This window comes from Bos taurus, chromosome 4, assembly GCF_002263795.3.
Source record: "Bos taurus isolate L1 Dominette 01449 registration number 42190680 breed Hereford chromosome 4, ARS-UCD2.0, whole genome shotgun sequence".
Classification (NCBI taxonomy): domain Eukaryota; kingdom Metazoa; phylum Chordata; class Mammalia; order Artiodactyla; family Bovidae; genus Bos; species Bos taurus.
In genome coordinates, this window is record NC_037331.1 from 33518029 (window position 1) to 33538747 (window position 20719).

The window sequence follows — 20719 nt, forward strand, 5'->3', positions numbered from 1 at the left end:
TGTCTGCCGTTGTTAGCATTTGCATAGTGTTACCATCTTCTATTCTCTTCCAGCCTTATGTTGAACATGGCAAACAGGTGATGTGTTCACAACCAGCCTGTATTGCTGCCTTGTGAATTTTGACCAGGAAAATAAAACAAATACAGTAAGTAAACTATAATGAAAGAGAACAAGGAATCCTTTTAGCCAACGGGAAAGAAATATGCCTACATGTAAATAAGAACATCAACAAGAAATGGCCTGTTTTAATGCACTGTTTTGATATCTTCCTGTCTCACTTTAATTTTGTAAAATGAGATAAATTATTTTTCTTCTCTAAGAATTTCACAATTAAGAACCTGAAAAAGAGAGTATCCAAGCATTCTCCTTGTCACAGGCATGGAGGGAGGAAGAACAGCCAAGATTTGCTGGACTGAGTCTGTTGTTCAGCTTCTTTTATTTTATTTATATTTTTTGGCCACAAGCGTGGCATGCGGGATTTTAATTCCCTGCCTAAGGATCAAACCCAAGCTCCCTGCAGTGGAAGTGTGGATTCTTAATCACTGGGCTGCCAGGGAATTCCCTCAGCTTCTTTTAGATGCCATTTCCTACTTCCTTTCTGTTTTCTGTGGGAAGACTTATAAACCTGACAGGCAGTTGTAGCTTTAATTATCTGATAATGATAATTGACTGGCTAAATGATTAATAAAGATCAGCCAGTCAGTTCAGGCACTCAGTCATGTCCGACTCTTTGCGACCCCATGGACTACAGCATGGCAGGCTTCCCTGTCCATCATCAACTCCCGGAGGTTGCTCCAACTTCTGTCCATTGAGTCGGTGATGCCATCCAACCATCTCATTCTCTGTCATGCCCTTTTCCTCCTGCCCTCAATCTTTCCCAGCATCAGGGTCTTTTCCAATGAGGCAGATTTTTTCATTGGGTCACCAAAGTATTAGAGTTTCAGCTTCAGCATCAGTCCTTCCAATGAATATTCAGGCCTGGTTTCCTTTAGGATTGCCTGGTTGGATCTCCTTGCAGTCCAAGGGACTCTCAAGAATCTTATCCAACACCACAGTTCAAAAGCATCAATTCTTCGGCACTTAGCTTTCTTTATAGTCCAACTCTCACATCCATACATGGCTATTGGAAAAACCATAATTTTGACTAGATGGGCTTTTGTTGGCAAAGTAATGTCTCTGCTTTTTAATATGCTGTCTAGGTTGGTCATAACTTTTCTTCCAAGGCGCAAGCGTCTTTTAATTTCATGGCTGCAATCACCATCTGCAGTGATTTTGGAGCCCAAGAAAATAAAGTCTGTTACTGTTTCCATTGTTTCCCCATCTATTTGCCATGAAGTGATGGGACCAGATGCCATAATCTTAGTCTTCTGAGTGTTGAGTTTTAAGCCAGCTTTTTCACGAGACTGTTTAGTTCTTCTTTACTTTCTGCCATGAGTGTGGTGTCATCTGCATATTTGAGGTTACTGATATTTCTCCCAGCAATCTTGATTCCAGCTTGTGCTTCATTTAGCCTGGCATTTTGCATGACGTACTCTGCATAGAAGTTAAATAAGCAGAATAACAATATACAGTCTTGACATACTCATTTCCCAATTTGGAATCAGTCCATTGTTTCATGTTTGATTTTAACTATTGCTTCTTGACCTGCATAAGTGAAAAGGTAAAATATATCATTTTTGAAACTCACAATTTATGCATTATTTTTCCTGTTAGTACTTTCCTTAATGGCCATGAATAATAATAGCTGGAAGAGAGTTCTTCTTTTGTAGTCAGTAAAGACAATGCATACAGCTTTAACCTTGTTTTCTTGATCTTATGTAAATAAAATGAGACAATTGAAGAAAATAAATGTATTGGCTCATCTTAATTCTGAGATTGATTTAATTAATCATTTTCCCATAAACATATGCAATTTATTTAGTTAGTTATTAACTTATGTTAAATGATTAGATATTATATATTTCTACAGTGAATTTAGCTTAGTGAAATGTGAATTCCATCTGTTTTGAGGAAGGTAAGTGTAGACTAGATTAGTTGCCTCATGAGAGTAGGGACTGTTTCCATCTTCACTGAATACCCTTGGTGACTAGTGTTTGCCTACTCAGTATTGGATCCTCAAGAGATACCCACTGAATGAAATAATGCAGTGTGATTCCCATGCATTTACCTGTAATGAGAGTGTGTAGGCACTCTATATCATCAGTATTTCATTGAACAAGTTGAAAATTCTTTTATTACTGCTTCTTATTGCTGTTTACTGTTCAGAAAACAAATTTTAGTAACAAATAACTTTGAGTTAAAATAGGAAAAATGGATGAATTATGAATAAATGTAATTGATAGCCATTATCTTTCAAAGTATGAGGTCTCTGAAGGAAGAAAAGCACCACTAAGAGGCCCTTGTGGTGAAAAGATTAAAAATAAATTTAAAAAAATTTTTAGGCATAAAGCATAGATGATAATCAGTATATAAATGATTCAATTTAGAAACCATTATTTGGTACATTGTATAGGGAAGTTGCTTGAAGATGGTAAAGCCTTAAATTTTCATGTTATATTTTTATTCTCAGAGTAGTTTTCAGTCTTTCATAGGACCGCAAACAGTTTTGTGAGAGAGGAGGGGAAAGTGGTGACCTCCTTGAAATGTGAATGAATGGAGTCAAGGAGGGTTAAGTAAATTACCCAGCCATTTGCTGGTTGGTCACCTGATTTTTTTACACCTGCATCTTTCACTTTTTATAGTAGTGGAAATAGATGTCAGGAAAGAAGTATAAAGCTGAGAAAAAGAATACTGAATTTAGCAAATGACTTCTTGGTTACAGTTTGGATTTTAAGAGGTTGAGTTTTTTTTTTTTTTACTTTTTTATTGAATGAAAGATTCTTTATATTCTATAATGCTTTACAATTTTCAAAAATTTCATACACATGATTTTATATAATCCCATAAAACCCCTTTTAAAATTATCCCATACCCCTATTTTGCCCACCCCCCCGCCCACCCCCTGGCTTTCCCTCTCCTCACTGGTACCACTGGTTTGTTCTCTATAGCAGTTAGTCTGCTTCTTTTTGGTTTTATCCACTAGTTTATTATATTGTTTTATATTCAACACATAAGTGATATCATACAGTATTTGTCTCTGTATTACTCATTTCACTTAGCAAAATGCACGCCAAGTCCATCCATGTTGTTGCATATGGCAAAGCTTTGTTCTTTTTATGGTTGAGTGTATGTGTGTGTATGATATATATATATAATGTATATACAAAATATATATATATATAAGAAGGTTGGATTTTTAACATCACTTTTGCTGGATGCTTAGGTAAAGTATGAAATCCCAGGCTGATCCCACTGTTAAGTAGTCTGTGACTGTACTCAAATAAGAGCTTTCTCTTCTCATACCAGAACTTTGGAGTTGGCTTATCTTCCATCCAGTTACTCTAGGATTCAAGATTGTTGAAGAAGAAATAGTATTTAGTTGAGAAATGATTAATTCTTTAAGTGAAATAGAGTCAAACTCACATTCACAAGAGTGAAAACAGCTATACACAATAACTGTCATCCAGTTTTTGTTGAAAGAGTCTTCTATTACTCTACGAAATTAGAGTATACCCTCACACCATACACAAAAATAAAGACTTAAATATAATACATGCCGCCATCAAATTCCTAAATGAGAACTTAGGCAAAACATTTTCTGACATAAATTATAGCAATATTTTCTTAGGTCAGTCTCCCAAAGCAATAGAAATAAAAGCAAAAATAAATAATGGGACCTAATCAGCCATATAAGCTTTTGCACAGCAAAGGAAAGCATAAACAAAATGAAAAGACAACCTATGGACTGGGAGAAAATATCAGAAACTAGCACAACATTGTAAATTAGCTACTTTATTTTTTAAAAAAGAGTCTTACATTGTACTGTATATAAATTTGAATGAAAAGTTTCGTCCTTTAGATTATAAAAATCCTTGTGATCTGACTGAAGTCCAAAGACCAAGAAAGCAGAGTTAAATAGTAGAAAGTAGATGTAGTTAGTAGATACAAGAGAAAGAAATGCTAGTTCTCGCTGGTGCCTGCCAGAGGAAGTCAGTATGCTTGTGTTGACATCATCTCATGGAGTAAATAGAGTTTAATAAGAATGTGTGGCTTGTCCTTTTCTTTGACATGTGACTCTAGAGCTGACTTCCAGGATGGAAAAAAAGATTGAGTAGGAACCAGTAATTAAAATACAAAAGCTATAGACTCTTTAGATCTTCTGTATTGTTAAAGGCCTTATATCAATTAGACTAACTTTGACCATGTAATTATTCTAAACAGAGGTAAAATCATTAGTTCAGTGGCAGAAATCTTATTGTCCCAGACCTCTGAATTATATTACTAATAATTGTAGCAAACAGTTAGTACATGCTTTATCTCAGGCATGTTGCTAAATGTTTTATATTGAATATCTCATTTATTCCCAAAACTCTTAGATATATAATTACTATTTTCCTTTTATAAGTGTGGACACTGAGACTTATGGAAGTTAGTAACTTGCTAAAATATTTTGAAAATATGTGTGTTAGTTATATTACAATTTTCATAAGACGTGTGTGTAGGGAATTGTTATTGCTTTGTAATGCACATGAATATTGTTCAACAGTTCAAGACAGCAAATGAAAACTATGAAGGATAATAATGAATTAATTTTAAATTACTTGCCCTTTTGCATTGATTATAATAGTTACTGTTTGAATTGAATTTTCTTGGGACTTGAGCTTTAGAATCAGAGAGATAAATCTGAATATCATCTTAGCCACTTGTTAAGTGGATAACTTTCTAATCAGGTTATTTAAATCTACTGTGCCTCAGTTTCCTCTTCTGGCAAATGGGCATGATATCTTTCTCCTTCACAGGTCTGTTGAAAGTCTTTATTATTCATGGATTCCATATTTGTAAATTTACCTACCTTAAATAATTTATTTGTATCAAATCAATCCATGTGATACATTTGCTGTCATTTGCCAACATGTGGAAAGCAGTAAAAATGGATCTCCTGATCACGTGGTCCCAGCTGAGGTCAAAGAAAGTGACACTGCCATCTTATTTCACATACTGCCAACAATGTCCTTTTAACAGTCTATTTAATGCCACACTCAGAGAAGGCAATGGCACCCCACTCCAGTACTCTTGCCTGGAGACTCTCATGGACAGAGGAGCCTGGTCGGCTGCAGTCCATGGGGTCGCTAAGAGTCAGACACTACTGAGCAACTTCACTTTCACTTTTCACTTTCATGCATTGGAGAAGGAAATGGCAACCCACTCCAGTGTTCTTGCCTGGAGAATCCCAGGGATGGGGGAGCCTGGTGGGCTGCCGTCTATGGGGTCGCACAGAGTGGGACACGACTGAAGTGACTTAGCAGCAGCAACAATGCCATGTTTTCCATTTTTTTGTGCTTTTTATTGCTTAATTTACCATTTAAAATAGTGCTGAAGTGCTGGCCAGTGATCCTAAGTACAAGAAGGCTGTCCTTTGCCTTTTGGAGAAAATTCATATGTTAAATAAGCTTAGTTCAAGTATAAGTTGGAGAAGGCAATGGCACCCCACTCCAGTACTCTTGCCTTGAAAATCCCATGGACGGAGGAGCCTGGTAGGCTGCAGACCATGGGGTCGAGAAGAGTCGGACACGACTGAGTGACTTCACTTTCACTTTTTCCTTTCATGCATTGGAGAAGGAAATGGCAACCCACTCCAGTGTTCTTGCCTGGAGAATCCCAGGGATGGGGGAGCCTGGTGAGCCACCGTCTATGGGGTTGCACAGAGTCGGACACGACTGAAGTGACTTAGCAGCAGCAGCAAGTATAAGTAGAAGTGCCCTTTGGCCATAAGTTAAATGTTAACGAAGCAGCAATATATTTTAAATAAGATGTTTTTCAGCTGAAAAACATGTAAAACAAGGTTCTATATTGATTTGTTGATGAAGATACTGTGACCAGAGAATCCCAGGTGTCTAACCCTGTATTTCCCCAGGAGCAGTGTTTCATTATTCGCCAGGGTAGTTTTCATGATAACTCTGTATGACTGTTATGAGTAAAAAGAACTGACTATGTTATAAATAGTCAATACATTCACCAGTTACTGGTGAATAACTATTCCTTCTGACCTTAGACAAGGAAATACCTCTGAAAGAGTTGAGGATATTCTTAATGACTTTAAAGGATAATGAGTTCTCTTTGGAATAACAGTTACCTCCTTTTTAGATCCTAAGGTCCACTTATCAGAAAATTACTTCTTACTAATTAAGTTAAAAGTACAGTTTTGGACACTAGACTAAACTGTCTTCAAAGATAACTTTGTTTTTATCAGAGAGTGCATATTTTCAGCTTCACATGCAGTGTAGTCTCTCTCACAGCTATTCATCTCTGACACTGTGATGTGAAAGTAGCTATAGATAATGTATAAGTGAATAGTTGTGACTGTGTTTCAATAAAACTTTATGAATACATGCAGCAGGCCAGGTTTGGCCTGTGAGCTCTAGATTGCTGACTCTTCAGTTCAGTTCAGTTGCTCAGTCCTGTCTGACTCTTTGCAACCCCTTGGACTGCAGCATGTCCCAAAGGTGCTATCTGCTGAGCCCCAGTAGCTGTTACACAAGTCGGTGGGGGTTTTTCTTTCCTTTCCAAATAGGAAAAGGAGTATTGTCGCTCTGCTTATTTAACTTATATGCAGAGTATATCATGAGAAATGCTGGGCTGGAAGAAGCACAAGCTGGAAACAAGATTGCCAGGAGAAATATCAATAACCTCAGATATGCAGATGACACCACCCTTACGGCAGAAAGTGAAGAGGAACTAAAAAGCCTCTTGATGAAAGTGAAAGTGGAGAGTGAAAAAGTTGGCTTAAAGCTCAACATTCAGAAAACAAAGATCATGTCATCTGGTCCCATCACTTCATGGGAAATAGATGGGGAAACAGTGTCAAACTTTATTTTTGGGGGGCTCCAAAATCACTGCAGATGGTGATTGCAGCCATGAAATTAAAAGATGCTTACTCCTTAGAAGGAAAGTTATGGCCAACCTAAATAGCATATTGAAAAGCCAGAGACATTACCTTGTCAACAAAGGTCTGTCTATTCAAGGCTATGGTTTTTACAGTGGTCATGTATGGATGTGAGGGTTGGACTGTGAAGAAAGCTGAGTGCTGAAGAATTGATGCTTTTGAACTGTGGTGTTGGAGAAGATGCTTGAAAGTCCCTTGGACTGCCAGGAGATCCAACCAGTCCATCCTAAAGGAGATCAGTCCTGGGTGTTCATTGGAAGGACTGATGCTGAAGCTGAAACTCCAGTACTTTGGCCACCTCATGTGAAGAGTTGACTCACTGGAAAAGACCCTGATGCTGGGCGGGACTGGGGGCAGGAAGAGAAGGGAATGACAGAGGATGAGATGCTGGATGGCATCACCGACTCGATGGACGTGAGTTTGAGTGAACTCTGGGAGTTGGTGATGGACAGGGAGGCCTGGCATGCTGCGATTCATGGGGTCGCAGAGTCGGACATGACTGAGCGACTGAACTGAACTGAACTTTCATTAAGCGGCTCTTTAGTTCTTCTTCACTTTCTGCCATAAGGGTGGTGTCATCTGCATATCTGAGGTTATTGATATTTCTCCCGGCAATCTTGATTCCAGCTTGTGCCCTCTCCAGCCCAGCATTTCTTATGATGTACTCTGCATATAAGTTAAATAAGCAGAGTGACAATATACAGCCTTGACATACTCCTTTCCCGATTTGGAACAAGTCTGTTGTTCCATGTCCAGTTCTAACTGTTGCTTCCTGACCTGCATACAGATTTCTCAAGAGGCAGGTCAGGTGGTCTGGTATTCCCATCTCTTGAAGAATTTTCCACAGTTTATTGTGATCCACACAGTCAAAGGCTTTGGCATAGTCAATAAAGCAGAAATAGATGTTTTTCTGGAACACTCTTGCTTTTTCGATGATCCAGCTGATGCTGGCAATTTGATCTCTGGTTCCTCTGGCTTTTCTAAAACTAGCTTGAACATCTGGGAGTTCACCGTTCATGTATTGCTGAAGCCTGGCTTGGAGAATTTTGAGCATTACTTTACTAGCGTGTGAGATGAGTGCAACTGTGCGGTAGTTTGAGCATTCTTTGGCATTGCCTTTCTTTGGGATTGGAATGAAAACAGACCTTTTCCAGTCCTGTGGTCACTGCTGAGTTTTCCAAATTTGCTGGCATCTTGGGTGCAGCACTTTCACAGCATCATCTTTTAGGATTTAAAATAACTTCAACTGGAATTCCATCACCTCCACTAGCTTTGTTCATAGTGATACTTCCTGAGGACCACTTGACTTCACATTCCAGGATGTCTGGCTCTAGGTGAGTGATCACACCATCGTGATTATCTGGGTTGTAAAGATCTTTTTTGTACAGTTCTTCTGTGTATTCTTGCCACCTCTTCTTAAGATCTTCTCCTTCTGTTAGGTCCATACCATTTCTGTCCTTTATTAAGCCCATCTTTGCATGAAATGTTCCCTTGGTATCTCTAATTTTCTTGGAGATCTCTAGTCTTTCCTATTCTATTGTTTTCCTCTATTTCTTTGCATTGATCGTTGAGGAAGGCTTTCTTATCTCTCCTTGATATTCTTTGGAACTCTGCATTCAAATGGGTATGTCTTTCCTTTTCTCCTTTGCTTTTCGCTTCTCTTCTTTTCATAGCTATTTGTAATTCCTCCTCAGACAGCCATTTTGCTTTTTTGCATTTCTTTTCCATGGGATGGTCTTGCTCCTTGTCTCCTGTACAGTGTCACAGACCTCTGTCCATAGTTCATCAGGCACTCTATCAGATCTAGTCCCTTAAATCTATTTATCACTTGCACTATATAATCGTTAGGGATTTGTTTACATCATACCTGAGTGGTCTAGTGGTTTTCCCTACTTTCTTCAATTTAAGTCTGAATTTGGCAATAAGGAGTTCATGATCTGAGCCACAGTCAGCTCCCAGTCTTGCTGACTCTTGATTTGGTGTAAAGTATGCTCTTGGTTTATGATATTGTTTATCAGTTTACCAGAAGACCTATAAACCATACAAAGCAAAATAAAAATTTTTTTGTTACTATATTTCTCTCTTGGTTGTGTTGGTAGTGATCGCAACCATATGTTGTGAGCATTTATTAAATGCAAGATGCTGTATAGACCACTTTGTACTGTATTTTCTCAGTATATCCCTATAGGGAAGTACTATGATTATTATCTGATTTTTCAGAGACAGAAACTGAGGCTTGAAGTACCTCACTCAAGGTCACAGTTTGGAAGTGGTACAGCTTGATCTGAGAGAGTTTTGACCTTGTAGCCAGCATGTAATACTTTTTGCCTAATCTTTTCTTATTTTCTGATATCCTGCTAATTTGAGGGTTAGAAGTTCATTTTACAGTATCTTAAACTTTTTTGAAGACAGCATTTATTCATTGGATAAGTAAGTAGATGAATATGGGTTTTAGCACTAATTCTATTTTTTTGTAATTTAAATTTATTTATTTTAATTGGAGGCTAATTACTTTACAGTGTTGTATTGGTTTTGCCATACATCAACATGAATCCGCCATGGGTGTACACGTGTTCCCCATCTTGAACCCCCCTCCCACCTCCCTCTCCGTACCATCCCTCTGGGTCATCCCAGTGCACCAGCCCCAAGCATCCATGTATAATATCATATAAGAAATGAATTGGCAGTCCAGGTTCAATGCAGGATACAGGATGCTTAGCTCTAATTCTTTAATTTTTTTTCAAAATTATCTTGTTCTTATTTTTTGCCACATTTCCATGTATTCTAAAAGGAAAATCTATCTAAATGTGAGGTTTTGCTGCTTCACTGTCTGTTGGGAGATTTGTTTTTCTTCATCAGGTAATTTGGAGGTTTTATTTTGTTCTTGTTCTTTAATATCCTGATTAAAGGATTAGAAAGCTCTTTGCTATGTTTGAGTCACTAATACTGCCCTGAGCACAGAACCACACATTTGGAGGACATAGATTTGTGTTTGCTGAATGAGTAATAACAGCAGAAGAATTGCCGTCTTTTCTGTAACTGTGTCATCTGTTCTGCACTTTGCCTGTGGCTTCTGTCTCTGGTTCCGTCTGAGGATTTGCACAGAGCCTGGCATCAGTTAAAAAAAAAAAAAAGTGGAGGCTGTGGAAATGACTGGGTGAGAGTCGTGAATATTGAAAATGTGGACTCATGGTTTCAGAGTGGGGATACTTGTTTAGCTGATACACGTGAAGCACTACCCTCTTGTTATCCCCTTTGTGTTTATGTTACTCACTGGATCAACCTTTTTCTTTCATTTTTATTTTATATTTTATTTGGATACAGTTGGTTTATACTGATGTGTCAGTTTCTGCTATACAGCAAAGTGAATCAGCCATATGTATACATGCATGTATTCAGCATGCATGCTGAATCGCTTCAGTCGTGCAACCACATGGACTGTAGCCCGCCAGGCTCCTCTGTCCATGGGATTCTCCAGGCAAGAATACTGGAGTGGGTTGCAAAGCCCTTCTCTAGGGGATCTTCCTGACCCAGGGGTTGAACCTGGGTCTCTTATGTCTCCTGCATTGACAAGGGGGTTCGTTACCAGTAGCCCCACCTGGGAAGCCCATGTATGCATACATCCCCTCTTTTCAGATAAACCTTTTATTTGCACTTAGTATTAGCCAGGTACAATTAGCTAATATTCAAAAATAATGATGCCTGTTTTTTGGAACCTCGAAGTCTCACATCAATTGATAAGTAATATTTGTCTCTCTGTTTTTCTATCTTTAAGGGAAGCTATTATAAAAAGAGTATTGTAGGAGTACAGCGGGAGCCCCAGTTGACTGCCTGGAGGGGCAGGAACCCATCTTCTGTTATAAAGAGGGTCATTTTTGAGTTAGGAACATGAGTTTTTAGGGTGAGCACATGGGTTGGTCAGCAACTCCAAAAACTAGAGTGACAAGAAAGAGGATGAAATATTTTGGGAGTAATAATAATTTTGTTGTGGTTGGAAGAGAATCGGTCAAGTGATGAACCTGGTAAAATGGGGTGGGGACAAACTGTGAAGTCCCTGTAGTGATACGGAAAACTCTGGAAAACTTTCATTAGGGTGTAACATGACCAGAGCTTTATAAAAACAATACTAGTGATAGGAATGAAGGGAGGAAACTGAAGGGGGACGTGTGATGACTAACGGGTTATGCATTTTGCCTTCCAGCTTTCTCCTGTGCTTCTGGGGAGTATCTAGAAATGAAGAACCAGGTATGCAGTAAGTGTGGTGAAGGCACCTACTCCTTGGGCAGTGGCATCAAATTTGACGAATGGGATGAATTGCCGGCTGGATTTTCCAACGTCGCAACATTCATGGACACTGTGGTCGGCCCTTCTGATAGCAGGCCAGAGGGCTGTAACAAGTAAGAATCCAAAGGAGCCTTGATGAGGGTGTAGTTGCTCTTTTCCAGAAAGAAGTTGAGGTTAACCTTGGTAGTGGTTGGGATTATAGGTAAACTAACTGCATATGTGCTGCTGAAGCAAGCACTATAGGTAAACTGATTGCAAATAGTCATATTTTTTAGGCAGTCCTTATGAATTATGTAGCTGTATTTTTATGAAAGAAAGAAAGTGAAGTTGCTCAGTCGTGTCCCACTCTTAGCGACCCCATGGACTGCAGCCTACCAGGCTCCTCCGTCCATGGGATTTTCCAGGCAAGAGTACTGGAGTGGGGTGCCAATTCTTTCTCCAGGGAATCTTCCCAACCCAGGGATCGAACCCAGGTCTCCCGCACTGCTTTAACATCTGAGCCACCAGGGAAAGCACCAGGGAATTTTCATGAAGTTAAAGTAATTGCTCTTAGGACATAATATATAGTATGTAAAATGCAATAAAAGTATTAGAAAAGCAACTTAGTTTTCTAATATATTTATAACTATATTAAAGCCAGTAGTTCTACAAACTCTTTTCTAATTTTAATGAATATTTTCCATTTTTAAAAATTTTCCTTGAAAATGAAAAATGTATAACCTTCATTTGTACACTTGATGATTTTCTGCGACATAGAGTGGGCCAAACACCTAAGGTAGAAAGCACTTTTACTTAATTTCCACCTTTTTAATAGGAGATTATAGCTTTGCCTGTGACAATATTGGAGGAAGGTTAAACTGTTTTGAAAAAACACAATATTTTTATCTTTGGGTTCTCACCCTTCCTGTTTTCTTATTTGACTATTTAACATTCCCTTTCATGTGCCTGTGTTTTGTACAATTAAACTTCTAGCCTCTGGCTACCTTCTGACAAGGATGGTCACATTTTTTCCCCTGAGCTAAAATGATTCAAATAAAAAATGACTCACATTTTTTACCCTGAACTAAAGATGTTGGGGAATTATTTAGCTGTGAAAGTAGATACATTTGCTCCTCCTTCCTTCCTACCTTCTCTTCATCCCCCTTGCTTTCTAGCAGTCTCTCTCTCGGCCATTTTTACTCTTCAGATAATGGTCATTTCATCATATAGAGTCGTGATATTAGATAGCACTAATAGGATTATTTCTCTAACTATATATATAAAAATTATATGTTTAATTCAGTCGCTCAGTTGTGTCTGACTCTTTGCGACCCCATGAATCACAGCACAGGCCTCCCTGTCTATCACCAACTCCTGGAGTTCACTCAAACTCATGTCCCATGAGTCGGTGATGCCATCCAGCCATCTCATCCTCTGTTGTCCCCTTCTCCTCCTGCTCCCAATCCCTCCCAGCATCAGAGTCTTTTCCAATGAGTCAACTCTTCGCATGAGGTGGCCAAAGTACTGGAGCTTCAGCATCAGTCCTTCCAATGAACATCCAGGACTGATCTCCTTTACGATGGACTGTTTGGATCTCCTTGTAGTCCAAGGGACTCTCAAGAGTCTTCTCCAACACCATAGTTCAAAAGCATCAATTCTTCAGCGCTCAGCCTTCTTCACAGTCCAACTCTCACATCCATACATGACCACAGGAAAAAGCCTTGACTAGATGGACCTTTGTTGGCAAAGTAATCTCTGCTTTTGAATATGCTATCTAGGTTGGTCATAACTTTCCTTCTAAGGAGTAAGTGTCTTTTAATTTCATGGCTGCAGTCACCATCTGCAGTGATTTTGGAGCCCCAAAAATAAAGTCTGACACTGTTTCCACTGTTTCCCCATCTATTTCCCATGAAGTGATGGGACCAGACGCCATGATCTTAGTTTTCTGAATGTTGAGCTTTAAGCCAACTTTTTCACTCTCCTCTTTCACTTTCATCAAGAGGCTTTTTAATTCGTCTTCACTTTCTGCCATAAGGGTGGTGTCATCTGCATTTCTGAGGTTATTGATATTTCTCCCGGCAATCTTAATTCCAGCTTGTGTTTCTTCCAGCTCAGTGTTTCTCATGATGTACTCTGCGTATAAGTTAAATAAGCAGGGTGACAATATACAGCCTTGACGTACTCCTTTTCCTATTTGGAACCAGTCTGTTGTTCCCTGTCCAGTTCTAACTGTTGCTTCCTGTCCTGCATACAGGTTTCTCAAGAAGCAGGACTGGTGGTCTGGTATTCCCATCTCTTTCAGAATTTTCCACAGTTGATTGTGATCCACACAGTCAAAGGCTTTGGCATAGTCAATAAAGCAGAAAAAGATATTTTTCTGGAACTCTCTTGCTTTTTTGATGATCCAGCGGATGCTGGCAATTTGATCTCTGGTTCCTCTGCCAGAGGAAAAACTATATATATGTGTGTATAAATGTACACACATATAAATGCAGTTGATCCTTCAGCATTATGGGGGTGGGAGTGCCTACCTCCTTAAAGTTGAAAATACAACTGTAAGTTGGCCTTTTGTATCCTCCCTTCAGCAACTGGTGGATTCAACCAACCATGGGTCTAATAGTACTGTAATGTGTATTTAGTGAAAATCGTCGGAGTATCAGTGAATGGTGCAGTTCAAACCCATGTTGTATATGTATGTACATATATTAATACATATATGTGTGTATACATGCACACACAGATAACCTCTGCTTTTCCAGAGTTTGTTTTATTTAATACGTCATTTCACTTTTATGGATGACCTATGTTAGTACCTGTTTTTGTTAACCAAAAGGAATCTGAAGAGGATTTTCGCTTTTACAAAAAAAAAAAAAAAAAAAGGCAAAAGGCAAAAGTGCTGTGTAGCATTGATTTTGCACAAATGGAGCTGCCCTTGAGGCAGTTTGCACCCTGTGCGGTGAGAGTGGCCCCACTAAGCTCTTTCTGGGAACTGCATTCAGCATCTCAGCATCAGGTCATCGTAACTTTGAACTGTATCTGTGGGATAATTGCTTTCTCACAGTTTATTTTGTAAATTAATTTGTGTCCTAAGGTAATTACTTCTTTGCTTTATACCATTTCAGCTTATGAAAGATTTCACAGGAACACTGTACCTTTGTATAACGTGTGAAACCTTTTTGTGTGTATAATTTAAATTCTTTAAATTAAAGAGTTCTTAAAGGAGAAACACAAGCTGGAATCAAGATTGCCAGGAGAAATATCAATAACCTCAGATATGCAGATGACACCACCCTTATGGCAGAAAGTGAAGACGAATTAAAAAGCCTCTTGATGAAAGTGAAAGAGGAGAGTGAAAAAGTTGGCTTAAAGCTCAACATTCAGAAAACTAAGATCATGGCATCTGGTCCCATCACTTCATGGGAAATAGATGGGGAAACAGTGGAAACAGTGTCAGACTTTATTTTGGGGGGCTCCAAAATCACTGCAGATGGTGACTGTAGCCATGAAATTAAAAGATGCTTACTCATTGGAAGGAAAGTTATGACCAACCTAGATAGCATATTCAAAAGCAGAGACATTACTTTGCCAACAAAGGTCCGTCTAGTCAAGGCTATGGTTTTTCCAGTGGTCATGTATGGATGTGAGAGTTGGACTGTGAAAAAGGCTGAGCGCCGAAAAATTGATGCTTTTGAACTGTGGTGTTGGAGAAGACTCTTGAGAGTCCCTTGGACTGCAAGGAGATCCAAACAGTCCATTCTGAAGGAGATCAGCCCTGGGATTTCTTTGGAAGGACTGATGCCGAAGCTGAAACTCCAGTACTTTGGCCACCTCATGCTAAGAGTTGACTCATTGGAAAAGACTCTGATGCTGGGAGGGATTGGGGGCAGGAGGAGAAGGGGATGACAGAGGATGAGATGGCTGGATGGCGTCACTGACTCGATGGTCATGAGTCTGAGTGAACTCTGGGAGATGGTGATGGATAGGGAGGCCTGGCATGCTGTGATTCATGGGGTCGCAAGGAGTCGGACTGAACTGAACTGAGAGTACCAGCAGGATGTTGTAAGACCTCAGATCTTTGTTTTGGTGAGCAGGAGATATTCACATGGCTTTTTTTTTCTACTTGAAATTTCTTATTCATTAAAGAAATCGAATGATAAGCAGAAATTTTTCAGTGTATTGAGTATCATTTTCTTAGTGTAAATTTCAGTCGATTACTGCTAAGCTTGTCTCCTTTCCTCCCTCCCTCTCCCCTTTTCCTTCCTTCCTTCCTTCTATCCACCCAATCTTGCTTTCTTTTTACTTCTTTTTAATTGCTTGGATCATATAGAAGATGTGTGTTGAACTTTGTAAGAAGTTGTCAGAGATTTTCAAAATGATTGTAGCATTAGACTCTAGCAGTGCATTTGAATTCTAGTTATTTACATTGTAAAATATTGTACAGAAGTCTTGGTTTATTTTAGTCTTTCTAGTGTATGTATGAGAAATGGTATTTCTTTGTGTGGTTTTTTTTTCATTTCCTTCTGTACAAAGGTATTGAGCACTATTCATATGTTCATAGTCCATATGTTTGTGGGTGTGTGTGTATGTGTTAAGTGTCAAATATTTATCCATTTGTTATGTTTTTGGGTCAGTTGATTATTGAGTTGTAGTAGTTCATTGTGTATGCTTGACATGAAGGAAGTTTTGTCATGAATCTATATATTTAACCTATACACATATGCATGCACATGTACATATATGTGTGTGAAATAGTTCTTTTATCTGCAGCTTTTGCTTTCTCATTTTCTCAGGGGTGTTTTTAAATAACCAAAAGTTTAAAATTTAAAAGTACAATTTATCAATGTTTTCTGTTGTAGTTAGTGTTTTTACATCTTTAGATATCCTGCAAAGGCTACTTACAATTCTTAAAGTATAATTAGTATTGTTATTGTACTTTTATATAATATGTAAAGCTTTACAACAGTATAGTTACCTTTATGCCCTTATCCTGGTGCTATTATCATATATTTAGGAACACATCATAAACCCTGTAATACAATGAGATGTGTTGTAAAGAATCAGTTAATTTTTAAAAAACTTGAGAAAAATGTAGCTTTACGTTTTTATCTATGTATTTATGGTTGTTGATACTCTTTTCTCCAATTTTATAAATGTGTGTTCAGTATTATTTTTTTAATCTGTAAAATTTTGTTTATTATTTCATGCAGGTCTGCTGCTCATAAATTCTCTCAACTTTCTGAAATCTAAACACATCTTTATTTAGCCTCAGTTTTGAAGAATATTTTATTGGACGTAGGACTCTGGACTTTTACTTTTCTCCTTCTGTGTTTTAAAGGTGTTCCATTCATTACCTTCTGAACTCTCCCTTGTTTGTGATAAGAAAAAAAGAATTAGCTGTATTTTGCTTGGTTAGCTTCTTTTATGTAATGTGTCATTGTTTCCTTGACTACTTATAATATGTTCTGTATTTCTTTGCTTATAATGTGTTCTCTATTTCTTTGCTAGTCATGTTGAGATGTGGAAGTCTCAGTCTTTTATTATTATTTTTTTGTTAGTAAAAACAAAGAATTCCAAAAATCTCACTCTTGTAATCCAGATAGAAAGTTAAATTTGAAGAGAAGATATTAAGTTGTGCTGTCAGATAGTCTGGTTGGAAACTTTTTTGGCCCAAAAGTTGACACATGACTCAAAGAAAGCATTGGTTTTCTTTGTATTTTTACTCTGCTTGAAGTTGACTGAGTTTCCTGGATCTGTAGGTTGATATTGTTATTGAATTTGGGAATTTTTTAAAGCTATTCTTTCACCAATATGTTTTTCTGCCCCCTTCTCTGCCTATTTTCCTTCTATAACTCCATTTACATGTAAGTTAGGCCACTTGGTGTTGTCCGTAGTCACTGAGACTCCATTTCCCCCCATTTTTCTCTCTTATACTTCAGATTACATAGTTTCTATTGCTCTGTCAGTATTTCTTTTGCAGTTTCAAACTTGATCTTAAGCTCATCTATTGAATTTTAAATTTCACAAATAGTAGTTTTCAGCTGTAGAATTTTCCATTTAGTTTTTAAAATAGTTCTTATTTCCCTTTAAATAGTTGGGATTATTCATGCCTTCACTTACTGTATTCATCTCTTGATGTTTTTTGATTATATTTTTAAAGGCTGTCTTAAATACTTTTCTGTTTCTTTTCATTCTTTGTTGTCAATTAAGGGTCATGTTTTACCACTTCTTTGCATTTCTAGTAAATTTTTAATGTATCTTAGGCATCATGAGTGTTACAATGTGGAGAATGTGGATTATTTTTTCTTTTGTGTAAAAGACGTTGGATTTTGACCTGGAAGGCTGCATATTTACCAGAAGAGTGTCTCGTTAGGTCTGGTATTTAGAATTTTTTAAGGTGGCTCTGTATTGGTTTCACACTTAGTTCTAGGTCATGGTCTTTACTCCAGGGCACACTATAGCCTACTCCTTTTTTATAAATAATGTTATATTGGAACACAGCTGCATTCATTTATTTATGTGTTATCTATGGCCGCTTTTGAGCTATAATTGCCTAGTGGAGTACTGCAGGAGAGATCACATGGCTCATAAAGCCCCAGTTATGGACTCTTTGGCCCTTTATGAAAAAAATTGTGGATACCTACCCTAGGGCATGGTCCTTATTCCTAAAATGTGGCACTTCTGGAGTCTCAGATGGATGTCTAATGTGATTATTAAGTTTTCTCCTCTCTGGCTGGCCTGGAGATCCTGCAATACCCATAAACGTGACCTCTCTGATTTTGACTTAGTTTTGCAGTGGCTGTTCTCTACTAGGCCTGCACATTCCAGCCCCAAGCCTGGGCCTATAGAGAAGCTCCATGTGGACTTCTGGAGCCCCTGTTTTCTCTGCTTCTCATGCCTGTAAATTCTGGTTATTTCAGCTTCCCCCAGACATTCGTCCCTGTTTCTCCACTCAGTGAGACCACTGTGCTCTGGGAGCTGTCTCCCCGTGCCAGAGTCTGGAAAGTGTCCTGAGAATGAATGAGGTCAGGGTCAGCTTGGGCTTTGTCTCATGCATTTTCCTGCTGTCAAGACCCTCGGTCCTGCACTGGCTAGTGTGAGTGCCGGAGCGTGGCTGGTGTGTTTTGTTTAGTTTACTGGATTGTTAAAGAAAAGGGCGAGTCCAGTACCAGTCAGTGAGTCATGTTGAGATGTGGAAGTCTCAGTCTTTTTTGTTGTTGTTAGTAAAAAGAATTTGCCAAAAATCTCACTCTTATAATCCAAATGGGAAGTTACATTCAAAGAGAAGGATATTAAGTTGTGCTGTCATACAGTCTGGTTGGAAACTTTCTTGGCCCAGAAGTGGACGCATGACTCACTGTTGATTAATCTAAGAATTAGCTTATGGTTAGATTTACAATCCAACTTTTGTTCACTAGTATATTTACTTAATCTTTTATTTTTTAAATAAAATTTCCTATCAGACTTTTGCTCCTACTATGTACTATGACACTGTGATCTACATTTTATTTAGGTTCACTTTATTATATTTTTCCATCTGGCTGATCATGTACTTCTTTTTTTTTTAAACAATTGAAATATAACAGTTGCATAGCAAATTGATATTATGCTAGTTTCAGGAGCATTACATAGTGATTTGACAGTGGCATATATTATGAAACGATCACCATAATAAGTTATTACAGTATTGACCATATTCTTTATCTTGTTTTTTACAACCTCATGACTTATTCATAACTGGAGGTTGGTACCCCTTCATCCCCTTCATCTATTCTACTCCCCCCTTCCCTGGCAACCACAGAAAACTAGTCTGTTCTCTGTATCTATAAGTCCCTTTGTGGTTTGTTTCTTAGATTCCACTTTCTCTGTCTCTTTTTTTTTTCAGCTCAGTGTTATGTGGCAACCTGGAGGGAAGGGGAGTTTGAGGGAGAAAGATACGTGTATATGTATAACTGAGGCCCTTTGCTGTTCACATGGAACGATCACAGCATTGTTCATTGACTATACCCCAATACAAAATAAACATTAAAAAGTATTTAGAGTCACTTTTAAAGGACTTTTTCTAGGATGATTTCTTCTCTCATAATAAATGGACACCCCTGCCAATATGTGTTTGTAAATAAAACTTTAGATATTATTTGAGGGTAATTCCATCAAAGACTGCTAGAATTAGTGACCAGCTATCTAGTGATCACGTTTTTGGTGATAAGCAGCAGCTGCATGGCACATTAATTGCATCATCTCACGATGATTTTAGGAAGTTATGCGCCACAAGACCTGAACCTTTTTTCAAGCAGTGGTGTTGGCCTTTGGGGTCCACATGCACTTCAGACTTCCCTGCTGCGCTTTGTTGACAGAACTGCTTTTAAATCTCGGTTATAGAACTTGTGAACAGAGAGGTTTCTGAATGCTAACATGAAATGGTTTTGTTTCCACAGCTCTTCTTGGGTCCCTCGTGGAAACTACATAGAGTCCAATCGTGATGACTGCACAGTATCCTTGATCTATGCTGTGCACCTCAAGAAGTCAGGTTATGTCTTCTTTGAGTACCAATATGTGGACAACAACATCTTCTTTGAGTTCTTTGTAAGGCCTTTTATATTCTAGAATTCAGTTTTTAAAGGGCATTCATGTAAAATTTCTCTTAATCATTTGTTTCCATTTCAATGTGTGCCTTGGTTTTTTGTGTTAACTGAAGCTTTCAATAAGAAATATTTATTTTTTCTATAATCCTTTCTGGTTAATAATTATTTTTTTACCTCTGAGTTCTCTCCTTGTAGAATAACATTCAGGTTGTTTTCCTTTTGGATATGATCATTAGGTGACCATTTGGTTGAGACTTTTTGTGTGTTGAATATATTTCCTGAGATTCATTTAATTTTTTTATAGTGATAGATGCTATTTTGTTTAAAAATATGTTTTCACCAATCTTGGTTTTTATTTTAAAATATTTTTCTTCTGTTTTCAATTTTAAATATTTGAATTATTTAAATGTACTCATGGGCGATATTACAGAACTAGAAATGACTGTATCTTGCTGATTATCCCAGTTTTGTACAATATAAAGAAATCAAGGGATGAGGTAGTTGATGTCTCTGGCAAGAGATTAAATAACATTAAAGACTATAGGATAAAATAATAGTCTAACAGAACAGGATGTTACCACAAAGATTATTTAGCTATTTTTATGTAAACTGTACCTAATTGTGCAAATATTTGTTGTGGCAGTGACTCAAATGCTTAAGAAAAAATTGTTCCAATTGACTTCTTAAACCAAAAAAGAAAAAAAGTATGTGTGTTGTGCAAGTAACTGGGAAAATATCTTGTAAAATGTTTCTGTGGCCCAGATTTCAGGGATAAATGTACTGATAATGCTAAAGCAAATTTATATTGCTCTTGATAATGGAAATTTCTAAA

The 20719-nt window shown here is 37.9% G+C and overlaps 1 protein-coding gene across 1 annotated transcript in view; it reads left to right on the top strand.

The window, feature by feature from the left end:
• ELAPOR2 (endosome-lysosome associated apoptosis and autophagy regulator family member 2) overlaps positions 1-20719 on the top strand; it is a 221166-nt gene that overhangs the window by 119297 nt on the left and 81150 nt on the right. Inside the window, 2 exon segments of the mRNA NM_001046238.4 lie at positions 11244-11439; positions 19741-19888. Coding sequence (NP_001039703.2) covers positions 11244-11439; positions 19741-19888 — 344 coding nt within the window.